General features: G+C 43.9%; 1 protein-coding gene across 1 annotated transcript in view; it reads left to right on the plus strand.

The window, feature by feature from the left end:
- The window catches only part of rbpjb (recombination signal binding protein for immunoglobulin kappa J region b), a 50,163-nt gene extending 28,274 nt beyond the window's left edge, over positions 1-21,889 (plus strand). The window contains exons 2-11 of the mRNA XM_005925844.3: positions 658-696; positions 9,012-9,107; positions 13,329-13,494; positions 13,749-13,923; positions 15,307-15,444; positions 15,735-15,847; positions 17,083-17,223; positions 17,463-17,618; positions 17,720-17,823; positions 19,017-21,889. Of these exons, the coding sequence (XP_005925906.1) occupies positions 658-696; positions 9,012-9,107; positions 13,329-13,494; positions 13,749-13,923; positions 15,307-15,444; positions 15,735-15,847; positions 17,083-17,223; positions 17,463-17,618; positions 17,720-17,823; positions 19,017-19,341 (1,453 nt within the window). The 3' untranslated portion in view covers positions 19,342-21,889. The remainder of the gene's footprint in view (positions 1-657; positions 697-9,011; positions 9,108-13,328; positions 13,495-13,748; positions 13,924-15,306; positions 15,445-15,734; positions 15,848-17,082; positions 17,224-17,462; positions 17,619-17,719; positions 17,824-19,016) is intronic.
- The last annotated feature ends 706 nt before the right edge of the window (positions 21,890-22,595 follow it).

Below are 22,595 nucleotides of genomic sequence, written 5' to 3' on the forward strand. Positions count from 1 at the left end.
GTGTGTGTGTGTGTGTGTGTGTGTGTGTGTGTGTGTGTGTGTGTGTGTGTGTGTGTGGGTTTTTTTTTCTTTTGTTTTTGTTTTTTTGTCTTTGGGGTGTGTGTTGTGAAGATCCTATTGATAGCAAGACTACATCAATGTGTTGTTTTAAGATTATAGCTTATAGTCACACAGATAAATATGGTTAGGGCTTCTCTGAGCACCATTTAAAATCTCTGTAATCTCAAACCCTTCACACCTGTTTGAGTGCGTCGGCTATTGAAGGACCGTCGTTTGTTCAGCTGCTGAACTTGAGTTTCTGAAATTCAGTAGTAATACTAAATATACCGATTAGCTGATCTGAACCCAGTGGGGGGGTTTTTCCCATTGATGTTCAACGTGTCTCAACACGACGGCAATTAGTTTGAACAAAATTCATTCGCTTGAACCTGAAAACACAAAGTCGTGTTTTCACGGCAAACAAGGGGCGCGACGTTTGGCACGTACTCTGTTTGAACACGCTGCCATTACACGCTGCCAAGGCCACGCTGCTTTTTATGTGCGTTTGTACATGTGCTGTTTTTTTTGGGGTTTTTTGCCATGCACTGTTTACTGTGCGTGTGTTCGTGGTTGATAACCAACCCACTCATGTTTTCTTCTCACTTTGTGTCTTTGCAGGAAGTTCGGGGAGCGCCCTCAGCCACAGCGCCTAACAAGGTGAGTGTGCACACGCACTCGTGGTCCCTTTAGAGCTTGTTTTCTTGTCATAGTGCTGGGTTTTGTGTGTTCCTTTGTTTATGTATGCCGTTGTGTTCTTGTGAACACCTATTCTAGGGACTCGCCCCTCCCCAAGGTATTTGCTACCTTTTTTTGTTTGTTTGTTTTCTAGATTTGATTTTGTTTTGATTATTACTATTTTGGACACATTCTCAAAAGAATGAAAGTATAGAGACCCTCTGAAGTAACCCTAATATGTGGCTTACTAATACCACTCTGGGATTACCAATAAAAAATAAACCTTTGCAATAAAAAACATCAAAAACTATAGTTTTTTTCCCACCCTGTCGTTTAACTCCACGCCCCTCCCCTTTTTTCTTAAAAACATAAGCTTAAAGCTACTTCAAATCATTGATGATTACTTATAAACTCAAATGGTGAAGTGATTTGCTTCACCCAAACCTAGTGTTGGATGATTACATTAGTGGGTGGATATCAGCTGCAAGGCTCTAAAGTTATTAAGTGATTTATTTTTTCTTTTCTTTTTTTAGCCTGTTTTCTCTTGTTAGATCATGATTATGATTGGTCCGTGTAGCCACTACACCCACACACCCACACACACACGCACATTACCTTCAAAGCGTGCAGAAGTCCAAGCATGAACTTTGTACACGCGCTGGTGCACGCCCATACCCGTCTGTTTTGCAAGTGTTGATTGTACATTGAGGGCACATGTGTAACTGTGGCGTTGCAGAAACAGTTTAAAATGAAACTCATCATGTGACAGTGTCAACTTGATGCATCGGTGGGGATGTTAGTTAAAAAAACCTCCTTAGTTGACAAACTGTCACTATTAACATGAACGATTCTCGACATTGTCCACCGGCACATCCCCAACTGACACCATGTGAATAATAAATACCTCGCTTTTTTCTTTAACAGGAACTTTTTTGTTTTTAACTACGATTTCCACGCCTAGTTTTTACAAGCGTTTTAATAATTTTATATTCACCAGCAGGTTTGCCACATAAAATCTGTTGAGGCAGCGAGGAGCTCATTTCAGGCTGTGATTTCCAGAAGCGGAGAAATGCGTCTATAACAACCGCTGCAACGTTGTTGTTGATACAACAATAGCGTACGACATGTGCAGCTTTACTGTGGAGTCCTGCACAGCTGCTTTCTGTTGACCCCAGCTTTGCTGTATTACCTCATTTTTGTTCTGCTATTGATCGCTCATTACTTAGATCTCTGCAGACTCGCCTCCTTTGGGACTGTTTTAATGTGCGTGTGTTGAAATGAACCGTGCTATTTTTGCCGTTGTTTGTGGAGAAACATGCTAGAGAAGCAATAAATAACCCTTTCTGAGGCCTCACGGTCCGAATGTGCGCTCTCTGCGCTGTACTCGTCTTACTGTGTGTAGCTTTTTTTGACGAGCCGTACTGCAAGTTTTTGATTATTGAGTTCTTCTTAAGTTTGCTCCAAGTTACTTGGAGTAACATTTGGGTGAATCCAGACCGTTGATGGATGATGTGGGTTGCTTTTTAGGGATTGTGTGTGTGCGCGCACGCACTTGTTTGCTTATTGGTGTTTGCTGTTCTGAATAACAAAGACTGTGTGTGTGTGTGTGTGTGTCACTCGGCTTTTGCGCGTGGCACTCAGCGGGGAAAATGAGGGGGTTGCGTGTTGCTTGGAACAGCCGAGCGTGGTTTTGGAAAAAGGGGCCCCTGCACCTTTTGATGTGTCCCCCTCTTTATTCATGTGCTGCCAGTCCGCTGGCTCGCACTGGCCCTTCGATTCGTCTGATGGTTTTTGATGGCCAGAAATATGACCGACACAAAACACTCTTTAACAAACAGCCGAAAGGCACAACAGAGCTCGTTTAGTTCATGTGACTATGGTTATGGTCTTTGCTGGCCTGTCAATCTGCCGTAGACTCTTCGCGTCCGCAGGTTTTCTTTGGGTGCTGCTCTAAAATTTTGCAGCATCCCGCAGGAGCTTTTTATGGCAGACGAACCTCCAGGTCCTAGAGGTTCACACTGTCAGGGAGGCTACTCGACTGGAACAAACACTTCTAGGGTTCAGACACATCCGCTTGCACAAATTTACACAAACGGACTCAACATGAGAATACAGGATGGGTTGCCAAGTTTACTGGCAACTAATTTACTGTTTGTTTTTGGTTTTTTTTAAATAACAAGCAAAGAAACAGAAAATGGATCAATTTACACATTCAGTATAAAAAGTATAAATTTGCTAATATAAAAATTTGGAAATTAGTCATAAGGGATTACAGTCTAATGGGCATGTAGAGTTTGACTTAAAGGACTTTAAAACCAATACTGATTTTGATATTTGGTGATTTTAACAATTCAAGATATGGGCCAATATGTTTATTTTCTTTCAGACACACAAAAACAAAAGCAGTTTCCCTAACATTTTTGCCATTCATCAGTTATAAATGCTGATACCAGCATATCTGCAGGAACTGTGTTGTCAATAGCATAAATGAGCCATTTCAAACTGTTAATCACAGCTACAACTAGAAGAAGAAGCAGGTATTTATTTATTTCACTTCTCTGGTCACAGTGGGTTGATCTGGCTGTTTGATTGTATGTTTTAGGATCAGATTACATCTGCCATATCATATATGGGCGATCGTGGCTCAAGAGTTGGGAGTTCGCCTTGTAATCGGAAGGTTGCCGGTTCGAGCCCCGGCTTGACAGTCTCGGTCGTTGTGTCCTTGGGCAAGACACTTCACCCGTTGCCTACTGGTGGTGGTCAGAGGGCCCGGTGGCGCCAGTGTCCGGCAGCCTCGCCTCTGTCAGTGCGCCCCAGGGTGGCTGTGGCTACAATGTAGCTTGCCATCACCAGTGTGTGAATGTGTGTGAATGGGTGGATGACTGGATATGTAAAGCGCTTTGGGGTCTTAGGGACTAGTAAAGCGCTATATAAATACAGGCCATTTACCATTTACCACTGCAATATTCCCCTGAGTGATCGGTGACGCTACTTAAGCAACGACACCAGCGCTGTTTTAATTCGGATTCTGTTTGCGTATTTTAATTTTCTCACATTTTGTCGTTGATGCAGAAATGTCAAAGCGGAGGATTTACTCTGTTTACCGCGTAGCAAATGATCAGAGCTGAGATGAGTGCAAGCTGTAGCAATATCCCACAGTTGTCAGCAATTTTCTGTGTGTGTGTGTGTGCGTGTGCGTGTGTGTGTGTTTACACGGCTCATCCGGAGGTCAGACATCAAACAGTGAGGGGTGTGTGTGAAGGCCACGTCTCCTAGCCTTGTAAAAGGAGGCTAAAGTGGCTGATTGTTAATGCTTTAACCCAAAGCCCCACACTACAATTGTGTTTAATCTACCTTTTGTGATGCACAAGGTGCAAACTAATTACTGTCTGATCATCTTAATTGAGCTGTTTCACCGCGCATGTGTGTATTAATGTGGCCCCGCCCCTCTGCTCTTCGTGTGCGTGTGTTTGAGTGTGTTCACAGGGGGTCCTACGACAGTGCTGCTCGGCTGAAGACGCTGTGGCAGATGTACGGGACAGATGCCTGTCTGCTCTGCTGCATCTGTAGCCTGACTTAACCTCACCCCTCCTCTCTCTCTCTCACACACACACACACACACACACACACACACACACACACACACACACACACACACACACCATATCGCCTGCTGTTAAAGATATGCCTCTTTTTATAAGTCTGTCTGGCACATTTTTGTCTCACCTCTGAAGCGTGTCGTCTTTTGTTTCGTATGTTCCGATTTTCCTTTTGCCCGATCTCTTCCCCTCACGTTTTATTTCTGACCTCCCTCCTTCTATTCCCTCGCTGTCACAGACTGCCTTTTAGCACATTTTTTGGACCTAAATAAAGCTCGTCAGAAATTAAACCTGCAGCTCAGATGCTGTTACTTTTCTGTGTGAGTGTGTGATGTAGAGTCTTATCTGTGGTTATTGGTTTTATTGCATGTGGGCGTACTCGGTTTAAATGAAGTGACCCTCGTTTCCTGTCTCTGCATGAATGAAGGGCTGATTTATTATTTATTTATTTATTTTTTACCCCCAGCTTTGTTTTGTTTTTTAATCCCTCAAATACAAATGAACACCGTGTAATGTTTTGAAATTTGGTCTTACCTTACTCGTATTTTGATTTGCACTGGAATTTCGTGCATCTGCTGCGTGCTAGTCTTGCACAGGAAGTAGAGCTGATTCTGGTCACAGTCTCTCTCACTTCTCCTTCCGTCTCCAGCGCTCAGTCTGTGTGGCGTGCGTGCGCTCGTGTTTCACTCTGTATAAGCTACAAATGATTACTCAAGACGGCCCTGTCGTGTTAGGGTGAATGTGTTAGATCAAAGCCGCGTCTTTGTCGATATCGATGCGAGACGTACGAATAAGAGTCATTTAAGAGACGGGAATCTCGTTACTTTCCTGCTGCCACCTGCATTTTCTAGCACGAAAAAGATTTTGGAAGCATGTCCCGTTTCCATTGTCTTTATTATTAATACACACATGGGCATAGCTGTTTGTGTATTAAAAAAAAAAATATTTCTGGCACCTCGGTTTGGAACAAAATGTATGTTAGTCAGTAAATATCATATTGAATTGTCTGTTTTATGCTTCAGTAAGAAGAAGAAATTTTTTTTTTTTTTAATTACACCCGTATTCCTTCAAGGGGGGGAAGCCCAAACGTTTTGGGTGGGGTGACAGGAAAAACCCTGTTGACACATTACTGAAGACTGAATAATAATGCACAGCGTCACAGTGCAATATAGAGAACAAATGCACAAATACTGCTTTAATCCATTTTTAGGGTTTTCCCCCTCTGATACACAGCTCCTGCGTAAAGTCCTGATGTTTCTGGTTCACTGCGTCGTGATAGTCATCTGTCATCTTTTTTGATGTCTTTTGCATCATTTTATACTCGTCTCCCCCGAAATCCTTCGAGACATATTTGGTATCTTTATAAAGCTCTTGTTCCCCGCTAGATTTTCATATAAAATTCTGCGGGTTTGAACAAAGCTTGGCTACACAGCACAAGTTTGGATCGATGGACCCAGTGTTGGGGACTTTTGTGTTGTTTTTTTTTTTTCTTTTTTCCATCTGATCATAGGATATTCAGTTTCACATGATTGCTGCCACATGTGGTGCATCTTTGTTATCTATTCAGTGGTTGTTTGGAGGCGCTCTGAAGTGAAAATCGGCATGCATAAAGAGCCGCTGTGAGTCAAAGCGCGATCGTGCCAAAGCATTTGTGTCTTGATGGGGAATGGTCTCTCCCCAACTCAGCCACAGTGGTCTGGAAGGGTTTGGTGAGTGCTGAAACGGTGTCAACCACAAGCCGAGGCTGTCGCACGACACTTAACAAACACTAGCATTACATTTTGTGGTCGTGCAGTAACTACGTGCCATTGTATTTAAATATTTGATCAAACTGCTTCCCTTTTTTATGAGCGTGACCCTGAATCTGAGGCTGGCTGATATCACGTTTCTTTTTTTTAATTTGGTGTTTTATTTCCTTTTGTCAGGAGCACAAGAACTGATTCCAAAGTGTTGACAACATGAGCTTCAAAATGAGTGACGGAGCCCAAAGATCTCATTAAGTATGGCACCGAATGCATGGTGTGAGTGGACCGTTAGTCGTGCTGCTCTTATAAGGAGGTCAGCACATGCATAGATGATCTTTGTAAGCCCAAAGACAAGGATTTGTGTTTTGTTTTCTCTACTCATGACTCCGTATGAGATCAGTGAGAGATGATGTCACTTACATGGTCCTATACATATTGTTTTCTGTTTGCAAGGTGCAGCCAATCAGAAGAAAGCTGGTTTAGCAGGAGGGGGATGGCAGATAAAACTGCCTGGGTGTGCACCCAGACCATTATTAAAGATAAACATAGATTATTTTAAGTGTGACTTATATAAAGCTTCTCCATTAGTGAGTCCAAGATTTAAAAAAAAAAAAAAAAAAACAGCTGAAAATGGGGGTAAAGGATCATTTAAAGATGTTCTCTGATTTATTTAGGTGCTTGAAGCTAACACTGTTGGATGTTTTAAAGGTTATGCAAAACTGATAGGTTTAGTTTAATGTCAGATGCCATTAGAGAGGCTGTGTTCCTGTGTTATAGAAGTTTCTCATGTGTACTTTGCTCGAGGTGTCTGCCATATTGGACACGATGCGTCCTCTGGTCACCGATTGGTGGGGGAGTGGCTCCTGGAGGCTGCTGGCTGTCACTGGGTGAAATGACAAACGGGGCGAATGCACCAAAAATCTTGTTGTGACTGCGTTGGTCCCTCGCAGATCTCCAGAGCAGCCTGTAGTTTACATGTAAGCATATGAAGTCGCTGAGCGGTAGTATAAACTAAAAATCTGCAGAAATGTAAAGGCCATCCTCAGAGTAAAAGTTGTGTCTTTTGAAATGTACGGACTACAGCAGTAAGGCTACAGCTCTGAGTAGTTGGAAACTACGGCCAACTGTGGCAGTCTGCTATCAGTCAACACAATCGCACGGAGATTTTCACCATCTGGTCTGTGAATACACTCTTCTTCCATCACTGGTGTTTGGCAGACGGTTGCAGAGCAGTCTCTAGGCAGACAAGCTAAGATCCCGCTGTTAGGGGGCCACATGATTGCCAAACTGAAACTGTTCATGTATTTTACTTGTCGCTCCAAATTGTATATCTTTATCTTTTTTTGGCTTGATCTAAATGTTTTTATTTAGGGTCTTTAGGACATGCATAAGATGCAAACCATCTTTTTGAAGCTTCCTCTAAGTCAGGGGTCCGGTGTCCCTGCAGGTTGTAGATCTCACCCTGGGTCAACACACCTGAATCACATGATTAGTTCATTACCAGGCCTCTGGAGAACTTCAAGACATGTTGAGAAGGTAATTTATCCATTTAAATCAGCTGTGATGGATCAAGGACACATCTAAAACCTGCAGGACACCGCCCTCGTGGACTGGGATTGGGGACCCCTGCTCTAAGTGGTAACTGCTCTAATCCTGTATAAATGTGTGTGTGTGTGTGTGTGTGTGTGTGTGTGTGTGTGTGTGAGTGTGTGTGTGTGTGTGTGTGGTGTGTGACGCCTGTGGGAGCAGTAGGTCACAGGCCGTATCAGAGGTGTGTCCTGCAGGGTCTGACATCAGCAGGCCTGGACTGTGTTTTCTCTCCATAATCAATCAGAGCTTTGAGCACAGGAGTCCCCCTCCACTCCACCCGGCGGGATTAGAGTGTGTGTGTGTGTGTGACACCAGCGATTCACTTCCCAGAGAAGGTTTACGTCCTTTAATAACGTAATCACATTCTAAATGCATCCGTGGGGAGAAGTCCAACGTTTTAACGAAACCACTGTTTTCCACCGAGTTGAACTGGAGTCGTACGCACTCCCCCGTCCACCCCGGCTTGATATCATTTTCTCTCCATGTGGTGTTTAAGTGATGTCAGGCTGTGTGGAATTCCAGGATCGTACCTCTATTAGTCTCATTTATAGCTGCTGGCGATCAGTAATTTAGAAAAAACCAGATTTTTAGTGTTGCAGTGAGACTGAAATAATCAGAAAAATAATTGCCTCATCATGCTTTCTCCTCTTCTTCTGTATCGCCCACTCCCCCGAATGCCCCTGTGTCCCGCACACACACTGAGGAGGCCCCTTGCTTTTCATAACAAAGGGCATGTCTAAGCCGAGTGTGCGGCCTAGTATAACGTGCTAGAGTGAAAAGCCGTGTGTGTGCGTGTTTGAGTGGGAAGCCCTGTGAGGATCCCCTGGCGTGTCAGGTGTCACTGACATCTGTGCATGTGTAGCGATCGGGTCAAAGTGTGTTGCTCTCCATGCGCATGACGTGCTTTAATTGTGCGTCTAAGCCCGATCTTTCACCTCCGCGCCTCTCAGTCGAGCAAGCTTTCGGCTCGCGCCTGTGAAGGGGGGGGGTGAGGGTGTAGCGGGAGGTGAGAAGTTTTGGCAGAGTTGACAGAAGTAATCGGAGCTCGGCCCTTGCAACATTTTTGACACGACATGAGGAATCTTTGGTGATGAGCTCAGCTCTGTTTTTGTTTTTTTGGCTCTGGTGTTTTCTTGCTCCCCCCTTAAACCTCGGATGGACCCAGGGAGAGCTCAGCTTCTCTGCAAGCATATTGTGGAGGCTCTGGCTTTTCAGAGGTCGCTGCAAGTGCATGTGCATGTATACACAAGGAGGGTGGCCTCCTCTTAAGTCTTCTGTGAAGTTGCACTCACGTCACTTCCTCTTTCAGATTAGAACATAGCTGGTTTAATTTATCTCTCTTCTTTTTTTTCTCTTCCTGCAGAGAAGCGATGAGGAATTACCTGAAGGAGCGAGGAGACCAAACTGTCATGATCCTACACGCAAAAGTTGCACAGAAATCCTATGGCAATGAGAAAAGGTGAGTTCAGTATGAAATAGGAGCTTCTTGTCTAATACATGTTTTTTTTTTCAGGTTTTGGGAATCCTTAAAAGATTTTGGTCTTGAATCTAAAGCAAATCTATTAATGCCGGTCAGTGTTTCACCCTCACAGTAACACATCACACAATTGATTCTGTAGCGGCCCCTGCTACGTTTTATCCTGGAGTCTGCAGTTGTTTAGACGCGTAGGACTTTGTGGGGGAGGATTTTTGTTTTATTTGAATATTTTAGTGGTCTGCCTCCTTGAGAACGTCTCACTAAATAACTGACGATCGCTGGATAGCCCTTCACGTGACCAGAAATGCTCATTATTGTCATCACTGCCATTGTATGGATTTCACCATGGAGTGTATTTGCGATCATCCAGTCTCTCATTGGTTTCTGTTTTTAAGTTGTCAGCTCGGTGGTTTTGTTTGGTTTCAAAGAAGAAGATGACGACTGTAAATCGCTCTGATCAGCCCTTTTTAAAAGCTCATCAGTCTGCTGAATGTTTAACCCCTTCTTACAAACTTAAAATCATAAACAGCACGCTGAGATTGTGTGACTCGCCACTTTTCAAATTTCCAGCTTCACTGTCTGCAGACGCGTCTCAAAAAGATGTGAGAAAAATACGCTGGGCACAGCCACACACGCCTGTGGGTGAGATCTGGGTGGTCAGCAGTGTTGGCCAAGTTACTTAAAAATAGTAATTAGTGGATTAAGTTACTTAAAAAAAAAACATGACACACAACCTGAATACGTTATAAAGCAATAGACCTTTCAGCCTGCTGCATGGTCGTACTCTCTCCCGCACTCCATGTTATCCATTGTTGATCTGCACACTTCGATGTCGCACACTCGTATGTCATTGTCGTGAGACACTCTCACAAACAAAGTCATTGTTTAGTAATGCAGTTTGCTTACGGGAAAGTAACAGTAATCTTATTACCTTTTTCTTTTTTTCAAAGTAATCCTTTACGCGATACTTGGGGAAAGTAATCAGATTACAGTTACTTTTAATACGTTACTGCCCATCTCTGGTAGCCAGCTGGCTAAATTTACTTCCTTAGTGATGCTGGCGGCTTCTCGTCTTCAGCCCGTGGCGATAATGCTGCTTAGATTGCGATCAGCCGACAGTTCTTGTAAACGCAGTTTATTTTTCCTCAGAAGTTTGATTATTTATAAACGTGCTACAAGCACTTATTTATCTGTTTGCATCACAATAATTCAAAGAACGGACACAGTTTAACATCTAGTTAAAAAAAGCAACCAAAAAAAAAAGTTTTTAAATTTTAGTTTTTTGCTTTTTGGTTTTTTTTTTTAAAGGAAATTTGGATATTTTTGTTTGTTTTAGCCTTTAGCCGTCCCCACTGGTTGCAGACACCTGTGGCCCAGAGGCATTTATACTATCCTCTAATCTATATTCAACTATTGTGGCAAACACAGGTAGTGTACATTAGTCAAGAGGGGTCGGGCGAAAGCACATTCCTCAGCACGGTGCCTCTGTGCTGAGAGGCTGTGTTGACCCCTCTGACCTCTGATATCTGTGGAGGTCAAAAAAGGAAGCGAGAGGCGACCTTTTCCATGAGGCCACGTTAAAAACCACAGAGAGCCGGAAGAAGAAGGAGCTGCGACTGAGAGCTACGAGAATAAAAGAGGAAGAGGAGGCGGCGGCGTCTCGCAGCACCGTGAAGCCTTTCGGTGTGAGCTTTCACGGGCGAGCGCACGTGTGACAACCTAATGTTGTCATTTTCATGCCGTACCTGATGTTGCTGGTTAAACGCAGGGTGATAGCTCGCCATCGTAACACATGCTTTTTTTTTTTTTTTTCCTTTTTTGGATCTGTTCCTCTTAGCTCATCTTCCTCGGGCCCTTCCTGTAACTATGCACTCACCTTTTTATCTCTCACTTAGAAGCTTTTTTTATAGCGCTCCTCCACACCTCATGCTCATTTTGCAACTCTCCTGAGCCCCCCTATCCTTCCCCCCCCACCACCACCACCACCACCACTCAGTTTCTTGGCCAAGGTGCAGCGCTGCTTGCGATCTCATCAGGGCCTATCTCTTGGTAAATCGGCTGTTGCGCGCCAACTCCCAGACACCTCTGAGAGTTGGAGCGCAACAGAAGACGGAGCGAGGGAGAGAGATAGGAAAAGAGGTTGAGACGAATTCTTCTGAGGACTTTTTAAGCCATCTCATCCAGTTAAAGTGACAGCGAAGAGAAACATTCAAACACATCTGTCACACATATTTAATGCTGCTCTTTTGTGCATTGAGGTTGAACTTTTTCAGGTGATAAGCAACTCCCAAAGGCCGTGCTCGGATGTAGCTGCAGGTATTTGTTTAAACATCCTCCTGGCCTGCAAAAGGCTGCGTTCATGTTTTGCGTCAGACCGCTTAATTCCTCCTTTTTTGTGCCTTAACAAGAGAGCGCCCCAGAAAAAAAAAAAACCCCAAAAGTGGACGCACTGAGAATGTTAATGTGCCGTCTCCCTCTTTCTAAGCTGCCTCTCTCGCTGTCTGAGCTTTTTATAGGAGGTGAAAGTAGACAAACACCCACAGAGACAGACACTGGTGTTGCGAAATAGGTCGCTTTCCAGTTCCACACTGACGCACATGAATTTATTTGAAGTGTGTACTCGTTCTGTAATGAGTGGATTTCTCTTTTAACAAAGCTGAACTTGCGAGTTATTTCAAGGCAGTTCTTGTTTTCACAGTAGTAACGTGCGTTTGAAAGGAGAAGAGAAGTAAAATGAGGGACCTTTTTAAAAATGGGGGAAGGAAAGTTAGATTTCATTCAAAATGCTGCTTCTCGTTTCTTGACAGATCATTTAGGTTCTGGACCGATCACGGTAACATCTGCAGAATGAAGCGTGACAGCCTTTAGATGTTTTACTGTAGCTGTACACAACAGCTTGTTGACCCAAGTTGGACTCCAGCTGGAGCTTGGTGCAAGAGTGCCCTCTTCTGGTTCAAATTAGGAAGTGCACATTCAGGTCTTTTCTGTTCCTTCTCTTATTCCTCCTCTTCTCTCTTTTATTTCCCCACATTTACACCTATCATCTGCTTGTTAAGCCACTTAACATTGAGCTATGACTCCTTCCAGCCTAAAAACGCCCCTAAATCAAGGAACGAGCCAGAGTTTCTGACAACGTGGCAAAGAACTAATTTTAACATTATATCTTCAGACACTTCGTTGTTAGCAGACTGTCACAAAACACATCGTTTTTCCATTCCTTTAGCTAGATCTACAAAAAAGTTCCAAATATAATTAAATATAATTTTTACACCAACCAAGTGATTCCCAAAGTTGGCTAAAAACTTTGGTATATTATCTGCGTTGTGTGCTGTGTGTCCTTAAAATTGAGGAAACTGGATAAGTTCAGGACAAAAGAAGCAACAGATCTAAAAACCACCTGCAGCAGATGAACAGTATCTGAAAGTCATGAGATTCAGAAATGGGGGGGGGGGATCCGACATTGCCAGAAACAGGACCTGAGAGATGCATGTGGCTCTTCATTAAAGCCTCATCAGACATGGACTCAGTGGAAGTGTCAAGAAACCGTTCATAAGGAAGGGAAACGGGATGAAAGGCTGAGGTGTGCCAGAATACCCAAGAACTCGACTAAAACTCAGTGACAGCACATCTGATTGGATCTTTTTTTTTTTTTTGGGTTCCAGTCATCGTGTATATTGTGCAGAGGTCAGGAAAGATGTACAACCTGAGTGTTTACAGCTGTAAGACACAGTGGAGGCTGTGTCATTGTCTGGGCTGCATTTCAGTCAGTGGTGTCGGAGATCTTGTTAAGATTAGAATTATGAACCGAGAAAAGTACCGTCAGATTTTGATCCACCGTGTAAAATCATCTGGAAAGCATCTGATTTGCAGCAGCTTCATTTCTCAGCATGACAGTGATCCCAAACACACTGCCAGTGCAGTAAAAGCATACATGGGTAGAAAAATGCAAAGTGAAGCACCTTCCGACATGGATTTGCTTCCCCTGAGCTCAACCTCAACATTATTGAAGCAGTGTGGGATCATCTGCACAGAGACAAGAGTAAAAGGCAGAAACATTTAAAGAAGAGCTTTGGTGCTTCAGGTTTTTTGGCAACTCTCAACAAATCTCTGTCTCAAAAAATCACCACAAAAACAAATTTATTTCATCACCTCTAAAGATTTAGATGCTGGCGTTTCTAGCTGCACGTGTGTCGTGTGTTCCAGGTTCTTCTGCCCTCCTCCCTGTGTGTACCTGATGGGCAGCGGCTGGAAGAAAAAGAAGGACCAGATGGAGCGAGACGGCTGCTCCGACCAGGAGTCGCAGCCTTGCGCCTTCATCGGCATCGGCAACAGCGACCAAGAAATGCAACAGCTCAACTTAGAGGGAAAGGTACAACACGCACCCACCCACACACATACTGTCACTCTGTCACTTACCTTGGCACAGGAACATGGAGTTACTCAGCAGAAGCTGCCATAGCCGTGCGGTATAGCCTCCAGGCACCCTGCAGTACAGAAACAGGAAGTCTGTCACATGCCTCCAGCACATTTGGAGCTTGTTTTTCTCCTGTAGTGCTGATTAATATGCATTAACAGAAATAAATCTGATTGTTTATGTCTTTCTTTTTCTGCCTCCTCATTCAGAATTATTGCACAGCCAAAACCTTGTACATATCCGACTCTGACAAGAGAAAGCACTTCATGTTGTCTGTCAAGATGTTCTACGGCAACAGCGCGGACATCGGCGTCTTCCTCAGCAAGAGGATCAAAGTCATCTCCAAGCCCTCCAAAAAGAAGCAGTCCCTCAAAAATGCTGACTGTGAGTCATTTGTGATAAGTTTACAGAGGTTCGCTGTGAGTGTTTACCTTTTAGATTCACTCTTCATGTCAAATCAGTGTGTAGCTCAGTCTGCCAGAGCTGTAAATTTAAACCCTGACAACAGCCTTAAACATATTAACATGCGCTTAACATGATTTACTGCATAGCCAGCTAGAGCGTTTCACGGGTCTCTCTTCTGGTTGGCTCGAGCCGCAAAATCATTCAAGATATTCGGTACAGACCACGGCCCGGACGTGCCGGCCTCGTACCCTGACGTCTGTTTGTAAAGTGGCTCTCTCCGTGAGGCTCTCGGCACTTTTGCAGTTTATTTTATGGTTCGTTTTCAGGCCTGTCAGCGTTGTAAGTTACTGCCGATGTAAACTGAAAACGTCCCGCTGTTGCTGCTTCACACTCAGGGCAGGATGCTTTTATTGTGAAGACTTGATTGGATTTACCACAGAGTCAGCAGAGCTTCATTAGCAGCTCAGGGAAAAGTACTTTGATTCTCACTGCAGCTGGAAAACATTGGATTGGTTGTATCTCTTCTAAGATTCACTTACCCTGTAAAAGTATGGATCAGCTGGAGTGAAGATGCCTTTACTAACACGCGTGTGTAGGGGGGGTGTTTAGACGAAGTAAGAGCGTAAATGAAACCACAGTCCAAGCAGAAAGACTGCTTTGATACAAAAGACTAGAAGTGAAGGCAAGAACAGAGGTTAAAACCTTGGATGAACGTTAAACAGGAGAAGGAGGCACGTAGAAGACAAAGTATTGTTTTTATAGTATTTAAGCACCAATGGGCGTCTCCCCAATTCCTGCACCAAAACATTTAACAGTGAATAAGGTTTGATTTCTTTTCTTCTTTAGGGAGCCAATAAGAAGGCACACGTGGGGGTTTTCTTACAGCCATTGTGAGGATATTGAGAAAAAGCTTAAAACCTTGATCAAAGCTTAAATTAAACTGCTAATTTGCATTGTTTCCATCTTGCACTGAATATTCTGAAATGATATTTGAATTTGTCTTCTAACTTCATTTTTCTACTTGTTTTATTCTTGCATATTTTATAGCCTTAGTTTGTTCATTACTTTTTAAAATATGCTCAGAATTTTATGATTTAATGTAATTTTTTTTAAAAACAAAGTGTTTTGAGCTAATCGGTTAGTCGATCAATACTATTTCTAGCCACCAGAGGGCAGTGTAGTGAAAATGGAGTGTCCAGTAACCCAGTTATGTCACATGTGGCACACCTGTGCTACACACAGGACACGTCCTGCCAGCTGGCAGACGTCTTATCTCTCTGTTATCGCGCCGACCTGAAAGCAACTTGTTTTTGGTGCGTTATGTAACCGGCCGTGTCTCCACGCTTTCGTCTCCGCCCACAGTGTGCATTGCATCGGGGACCAAGGTGGCACTGTTCAACCGACTGCGCTCCCAAACAGTCAGCACGCGGTATCTACACGTGGAGGGTGGCAACTTTCACGCCAGCTCCCAACAGTGGGGCGCTTTCTACATCCACCTGTGTGAGTCTCCATCAGGTTTCATATCTGTTACACAAGCTTCTGATCATTGACGAGAACAGCGATGCAGTTTGACAGCCTGTCACCTTGTCTACATGTCACCCTCTCACTGTTCATTGTAGTCGTAGCTTTGTTCTTTGTTGTAGTAATTACACACGTGATTCATCGCAGACAAAGAACGTGACGGGCTGATTGATAGATTGAATGTTGGCTTTAGTGTATAAACCAAAGCGTGTGCGTGTGGGCAGCTGGTTGCAGCATTGACTGCCTGTTCCTGTGCTTGGTGTTTGCAGTGGACGATGAGGAGTCAGAAGGAGAGGAGTTCACTGTGAGAGACGGTTATATCCACTACGGCCAGACGGTCAAGCTGGTCTGCTCCGTCACCGGCATGGCCCTGCCCAGACTGGTAACAATCACTGTTTCACAACAATGACACAATATGAAACTGTAATGCAAGGATGGACGAATCCAGCCTTTCCCGGTTAACATACTTAAGGCATTGAGTCAGATGAAAGTGAACCGGACCAACCAACTAGTCTAAGACTAAGAGAAACACGTTGATATCGAATAAATGTGAGAGCTGTTTAATAGACCATATCAAAAACTGTCCAAACAACAGTATTTGAAACCATTAATCACATTCTTCAGTGATGAGTCATGCAACACTGCGGCACGTCGCATCGTGCATATTGAAGATGGCACGTTATGCTCCAAACACACTTAGAATAAACTGGCTACTACAAGAGATGTTCAATTATTATTAAAATATGACAAATTAAGGGTCACCTCTGTGTTTTAATCTGGACGGGAGCATTTGTTCAGCAGATTTCCCTGCTCTAGAGGGACCTTAAAAGCTACTAATGAAATCTTAAAACTGACTGACAGCCAATACGTGGTATCACTAGCACGTGCCAACTAATGACCGCGCTGCAGCGTTTTGGACCAGCTGCTGTTTGCTAAAGCGGTGACAGACTGACGTCCAAATACAGAGCGTTACTTTGATCGAATCGAGATGAAATCGAGGCATGGATAGCTCAGTCTCAAAGTCTCTGAACCAGAGGAAAAGCTTCCCCTTTGCAGGTGACTGGAGATGAAAGAAGCTCGTTCCAACAACATCATTAATTTGTTTAGCAAAAGTTAGATTGATGTCAAAGATCACTCCCGAGAGTTTTATAACTCCTTAAAAGGGCCGCGGTCATAGAGGTTGGCGGCACCAAACGCAGTGACCCCTCTTTTCTGTTTAAGTTAATAAAATTTAAACCTACCTTTGTGACGTATCCATGGTAAAACTCTGCAAATGCTGACCGTGAAATAGCAGAAAGCCTTTTTAATACTGAGTTTTTCTGAAAGCAGCAGCCTGATGTTTGTACCGTATTACTCATGTTTTGACTGAACTTCTCGTGACATTGTTTTCTTTTCTTCTGTCTTTTCTGCTTGTGTGTCCTGTCCCCCTCCTCCTTAATCTCCCTGCTCATGCAGTCCTGCATTTCATTCCCCCTTGCTTCCAGATCACTGTCATTTTTTCCTTAATTCAGTTTCTTTCTTGTTTTTTGCACTTAATTTTCTCCAACGCTCACCCTGCCCGATTCCTTTTTCCCATCGTGCAGTCGGCTAATCTGTTCCCCTCTCATGTCCTTTCAGATCATCCGGAAGGTGGACAAGCAGACGGCGCTGCTGGATGCCGATGACCCCGTCTCCCAGCTCCACAAGTGTGCCTTCTACCTGAAGGACACAGAGCGCATGTACCTGTGCCTTTCCCAAGAAAGGATCATCCAGTTTCAAGTCAGTGTCACTCTTATATCTCTACGCATCATTTCAGGGTCGCGGTCGTGTCACCCTCAGATTAAGTCAATCATACTATTCACCGATGACTGAGGATGATTGCTGTAGCGTTCTGAAAAAGGCTCCAGGCAGCCTGACTTGACATTGAATTTGAGTTCAGTTCTTCTTCTGTGCCTGGCTTATTTTCCTGTGGGTAGATGTTTTGGTCAAGTTGTCTTGGGTCTCCCCCCCCCCCCCAGGCCACTCCATGCCCAAAGGAACCAAACAAGGAGATGATCAACGACGGCGCCTCATGGACAATCATCAGCACAGACAAGGCCGAATACACCTTCTACGAGGGCATGGGCCCCGTCCACTCGCCTGTCACCCCGGTGCCTGTGGTGGAGAGCTTACAGGTATACAAAAGAGACAGTTTAGATTTTTTTTAAATTCCCCCCTTTAACAGGACATTTCACCTGCACTACATCCCAGGTTTGTTTATCTTGTTTGTCTGCAGCTAAACGGCGGCGGGGATGTCGCCATGCTGGAGCTGACGGGACAGAACTTCACTCCAAATCTGCGGGTCTGGTTCGGAGACGTTGAGGCTGAGACCATGTACAGGTGGGGCTTTGTTGAGATTCACTGGGATGTGCTTTGTGTCTCAGCTTTCTGCTGCTTTTTGAACATGTTCTAGGTTACCAGGTTAAGTGAAGGGGGGAAAAGAAACCACCGTGGCTAGCTTTTTTCTTTTTATCCCAAGATTGTTGTCCATTATGAGTAATCTGAAGTTACTGCACTGTAGTTACTGATAGTTTTGGTTTGCTAATTTCCACCTTTATTTATGGACTTCACTAGAGTTGCTTTGCATGATTGAAAGTTTGAAATAATCCTCACCTGTTCTTTTCCTGACCTTGGTGCAGCCGCTCATTGTAAAACAAGCCACTGTCCTTCCCTTTAAGCCAGTTGTCTTTTGATTGGCTGCCCCCTGTAAACCACAGCAGGTGGGCGGGACTTTTGTGCTCATAGACAGAGTTGTGGCTCAGGTGGTGGAGCAGGTCGCGTACTAATCATTGGTGGTTCAATCCCCGTATGCTCCTGTATGCTTCAAGGAGCCTTCCACAAGATACTATCTCCAAGTTCTTCTCAGAAGAAAGCACTTACATAGAAAGTGTGTGAGGGTGAATGAGGCAAGTGTAAAGCCATTTGAGTGCTCGGAGTAGAAATGAACCAGTCCTTTTACCATTTACCTTTTAGCTGTGTGCCTGAGATGGACACATTAGGAGTATCCCATTTCACTGATGTCATACAAAGCCCCTATAGTAGGAAAAAAACAGCTGAGGTTTTAGAGCAGTCTGATCATCAGAGAGAAAGAGCCATCCATCTCTTTTCCTCTGCTTATTTAACTCAGAGCTGTGGGAACAAGGAATTTCTTGTAAATACACTGTCTTCATGTTTTGAGAGTAAGGCTCATATTAAACATGGCCAATGTTTAATATATGAGCATAAATGACGAATTCAGTTAAAGAACAAAGTGTTTACTCTCTTGCTCTTAATACTTATTAGTTATGTTATGGTTCGGTCATGTTTGCTGAATTAACCAGGAATCCCAAAATGGTTTTACGAGTTGATTTTCAGTGTTATGTTTCTTATATGTAAAAACCCAATTTTCCAAAATCCACAGAGAGCTGATTCCTTGTGACTCACTGATTTGGTCTAATCCTTATAAAGTCAAAGTAAAAACGAATAGAAGCTCCACCCTAACTCCAGACGGAGTCTTTCCTGCAGTGTGACTCCATCATCGTGTCTCCCTGCAGGTGTGCCGAGAGCATGCTGTGCGTGGTGCCCGACATCTCCGCCTTCCGCGAGGGCTGGCGCTGGGTGCGGCAGCCCGTCCAGGTGCCCGTCACTTTGGTGAGGAACGACGGCATCATCTACTCCACCACACTGACCTTCACCTACACGCCAGAGCCGGGACCGAGGCCACACTGCAGCGCCGCCGGCGCCATCCTGCGGGCCAGCAACTCGGGCCTGCTCAGCAACAGCAGCCAGGAGGCAGGCTCCAGCGTCTACGGCTCCAACAGCACTTCCAACGCAGGAGTCACGTCTTCTTCCTCCACCGCCGCAGCCGTGGTCTCCTAACGCACACATGGGGGGGGGGCACTCATACATGCCTTGAGAGCAAATATACCCTGAGGTATATGAAGACTATAGGAAATAAACAAAACTGACTCACTCTAAAAGTGCTGCGTTCATTTTGGATACAAAGAAGCTGCAAAGGAAAACAAAACAAAAGAATCGGTGGGACAGAGGAGCCCTACGCAGAGGGAAATCTGAAGGAGTGACATCACAACGTTGTCAGCTGATGGGAATAAACGTATATAAAGTGCTCCTTGACACGCCTCCCCACCCCAGCCCCCCCACTGTCTTCTCCTGTGGTTACTTTAGGGACCTGCCTGTCCAGTTCTGGTGTTGGGAATGAGTGAATTCCTGCAGGCTCAGAGCACCAGCACCTTTCTACAGCTGTGAGGACGGAAACCACAACAACAGTACATCCACCGTGTGCATCCCACCTCCCCTTTATCCTCCCCGCTCCGTTTTAATTTTTTTGTAATTATTCCTTTTTGTTTCTCACATTCACGTCTGAAACCCTTACCAGGGGTGGGGGCGGGGGTGGTTTGGATGTGTTGTTGTTGGAGGGAGTGCAAGGATGCAGAGGGACACACATAAAACGTGACGATAACATAGTTTTTATGGACCAAGGATCTTGTATAAGCTTTAGTAAAGGTACATTTTTCTCCATACCTTTTTTGTATTAAACATATAGTACACTTTTGTTACCAAATAGTTTCTATTCTTCCTCTGAGCTTGGGCTTTGTTTTTATTTTTTTTTTTTTCTCCCCTTCGAGGTCCAAAATCCCAACCTGTATGTTATTGTGACCTTACTTCAAACGCCTTTTTTTGGGTTTCATTTTGATATACCTTCTTCATCTTTTTGGGGGAAAGTCTGAAGTCTTGGGTTGGGTTTTTTTTTGTTTTTTTTAGATTTTACATAAGCAAAGATCTTTTCGTTTGTTTTGTTCTGGTTTTTTGCTTTTGAAAGGGGACAAACCTCAGAGGGCCTATTTTTATCATTGGTTTTTAATGAAGTCTTTAAGAAAAAAAAAAAAAAAAGAAAAGCTTTAAGCAACGCCTCTGCCTTGCCTGCAATACTCTGTGTGCGCTGTGTCTCCTGGAAAGTATACACATCAGTACATGTCACACGGAGCCATAGCAACATCTGCAGAACACGAAAGCGGTCTTCTGCGAGAGCAAATCCGTCTGCCGCTTTCAAACTAATGTACCGAGCGTAGTCTTCGACTTCAAAGGATAGCCTTAGTACTGTATATTCTTACTGTGTACACAGGTAAGCCAGTCACATATCTGATAATATCCTTTATCTGTCACTGCTAACGTATCCAATAATGTAGTGTCTCGAAACTTGCACCTAGCAAAGGTGTCTTCCAGTCCGTGCTGTAGTTCTGGTGGCATTTATCTCCAAAAAACACTTTCAATTTGATGTGGCCTTACTGAAAACTTCAAATAGAAGAAGGAAAAACACTTCAGTTTTCTTATATGCTGTTTACTCACCTTGGGAGAACCTGTGCATAGCACAAAAGCAAGCCGACGCTTCTCTGCTGTTTGGAGCTCATCGCCGCGGCTCTCCAACCACCTTCCCCGTGCAGAGCAGCCTTCTGAAGGGAGCCTTCATTCCCAGTGTACAAGTACAATAACCCACTTTTTTTTTAAACTCTCACACTGGTGCCCGGCACCTTCTCACTTTTTGGTACAACGTCTCACGAGCGCTGTAAGCTCTTTTTCAGCCTTCTTCTTCTTTGGTTTTTCTCAATGTTATTTTTCTTTAAAGAAAAAAAGTCCTGTGGTTTAATGTGTTGGCAGAGCAAGCGTGTGTACATTGTGAACTCACTGTCCGAGTAGTTGCACTCATTCATGTTCGATGGCGAGACCTGTAGGAGTTATAAAGGCCTTCTAAAAGTGTATTACTGAAAATGTGCATTTCCAAAACATAACAGCAATATTGTACAGGTCATCTCATCAGTTTTTGTTTTCGTTTCGGGTTTTGTCCGCCTGAGCACTAGTTCACCAGCCAGCAAATATATATGTGTATGTGTGCGTGCGTGTTTCATATACAGTCGCTGTAATCGGTGTATTGAGTCAGACTCGCTCCGCGTCCTCTCCGAGAAAAAGGAAAAAAACAACTTTTATTGGTGGGTTTTTTTGTTTTTTTTTAAATGTCTTCCACCGGGATCTAAACGTCTGATAAATGTGGATAAAACATTCAAAGGCAATACTTGTGATCGCAGTATTACAGTACAACTGTATACAAAGAACAATACTGTGACTTGAATGTGTGCTTAATGAAGTATTTCAGTTTTTCTTATTCGCGCCCTCGAAACAGGAACACACAGACTCATTTGCATTTGCCCCCCCCCCCCCCACGCTTCCATGTAAAAAATAAAATAAAAATATAAAAATAAGAGAAAAGTTTAAATTATGCCCCTCCCCCTTCTTCCCCCATTTTGCCGTTCTTGCCCACCTGTGTGTCGTTAATGTTAAATGTTTTATATTGTAATATTGATATTTTTTAAATTATTGGTACAAAGTTTCCCCTTGTCTTATGTCCACACACGCAAAAAGAATCAAAAACGGAAAAAAAACTAGAAAAGTGCATTATTGGCCGTGCTGCCTGAGTCTGGCCGCTTCCTGTTTGTCCTGGAAACGTGGAGGAAGTCGTAGAAGGTGCTGCAGCCGCCGCGTAGCATCAAAAACCCAACATTTGGCGCTTCTTCTTCTGCAGCGTGTCGAGCTGCAGGTCGAGCCCTCCCCGCCCCAAAGCCCTTTATTCTGCAGGATGGAGGTCACGAAATCTGAACTGTAGATTTTTAACTTCTTTATCTTCGAGCTCTAAATTCAGCGTCTGCATCGCCTCCGCCGCTTTAGGCTGACCACCCGTCCTCCTCCTTCCTCCCCTTTGGCTACAGAGCAGCTTCGCCACTTTTGTTGTAAACTAACACACACAAATAAGGGGGTGATGCACGCTTTTCTCTGAAAATGTGTCGCCTTGACAATCCGAGCTGGTTTACAGTTTTGTTTTGTTTTTTTTCCTCTCTCTTAAAACATCTGGAGTTTTAAGGGACAAAGGGAGGATACAGCGTAACCAGATTAGAGGGGTGATTTTAAAAAAAAGAAAAATGTTACATGCCTTCTTTAAAGAAAAAAAACTTTCGATAAAGCTTTTTCACGAGGAAAAAAAGCAACAAACCACCATCTCATTGTTTGTTTTGCAGATCTTTCTCACTTTGTGTGCATGTGTCTGGTCATTTTTTTTTTTTTTT

This window comes from Haplochromis burtoni, unplaced genomic scaffold (assembly GCF_018398535.1).
Source record: "Haplochromis burtoni strain Fernald_Lab_line unplaced genomic scaffold, NCSU_Asbu1 Contig_82, whole genome shotgun sequence".
Classification (NCBI taxonomy): Eukaryota; Metazoa; Chordata; class Actinopteri; order Cichliformes; family Cichlidae; genus Haplochromis; species Haplochromis burtoni.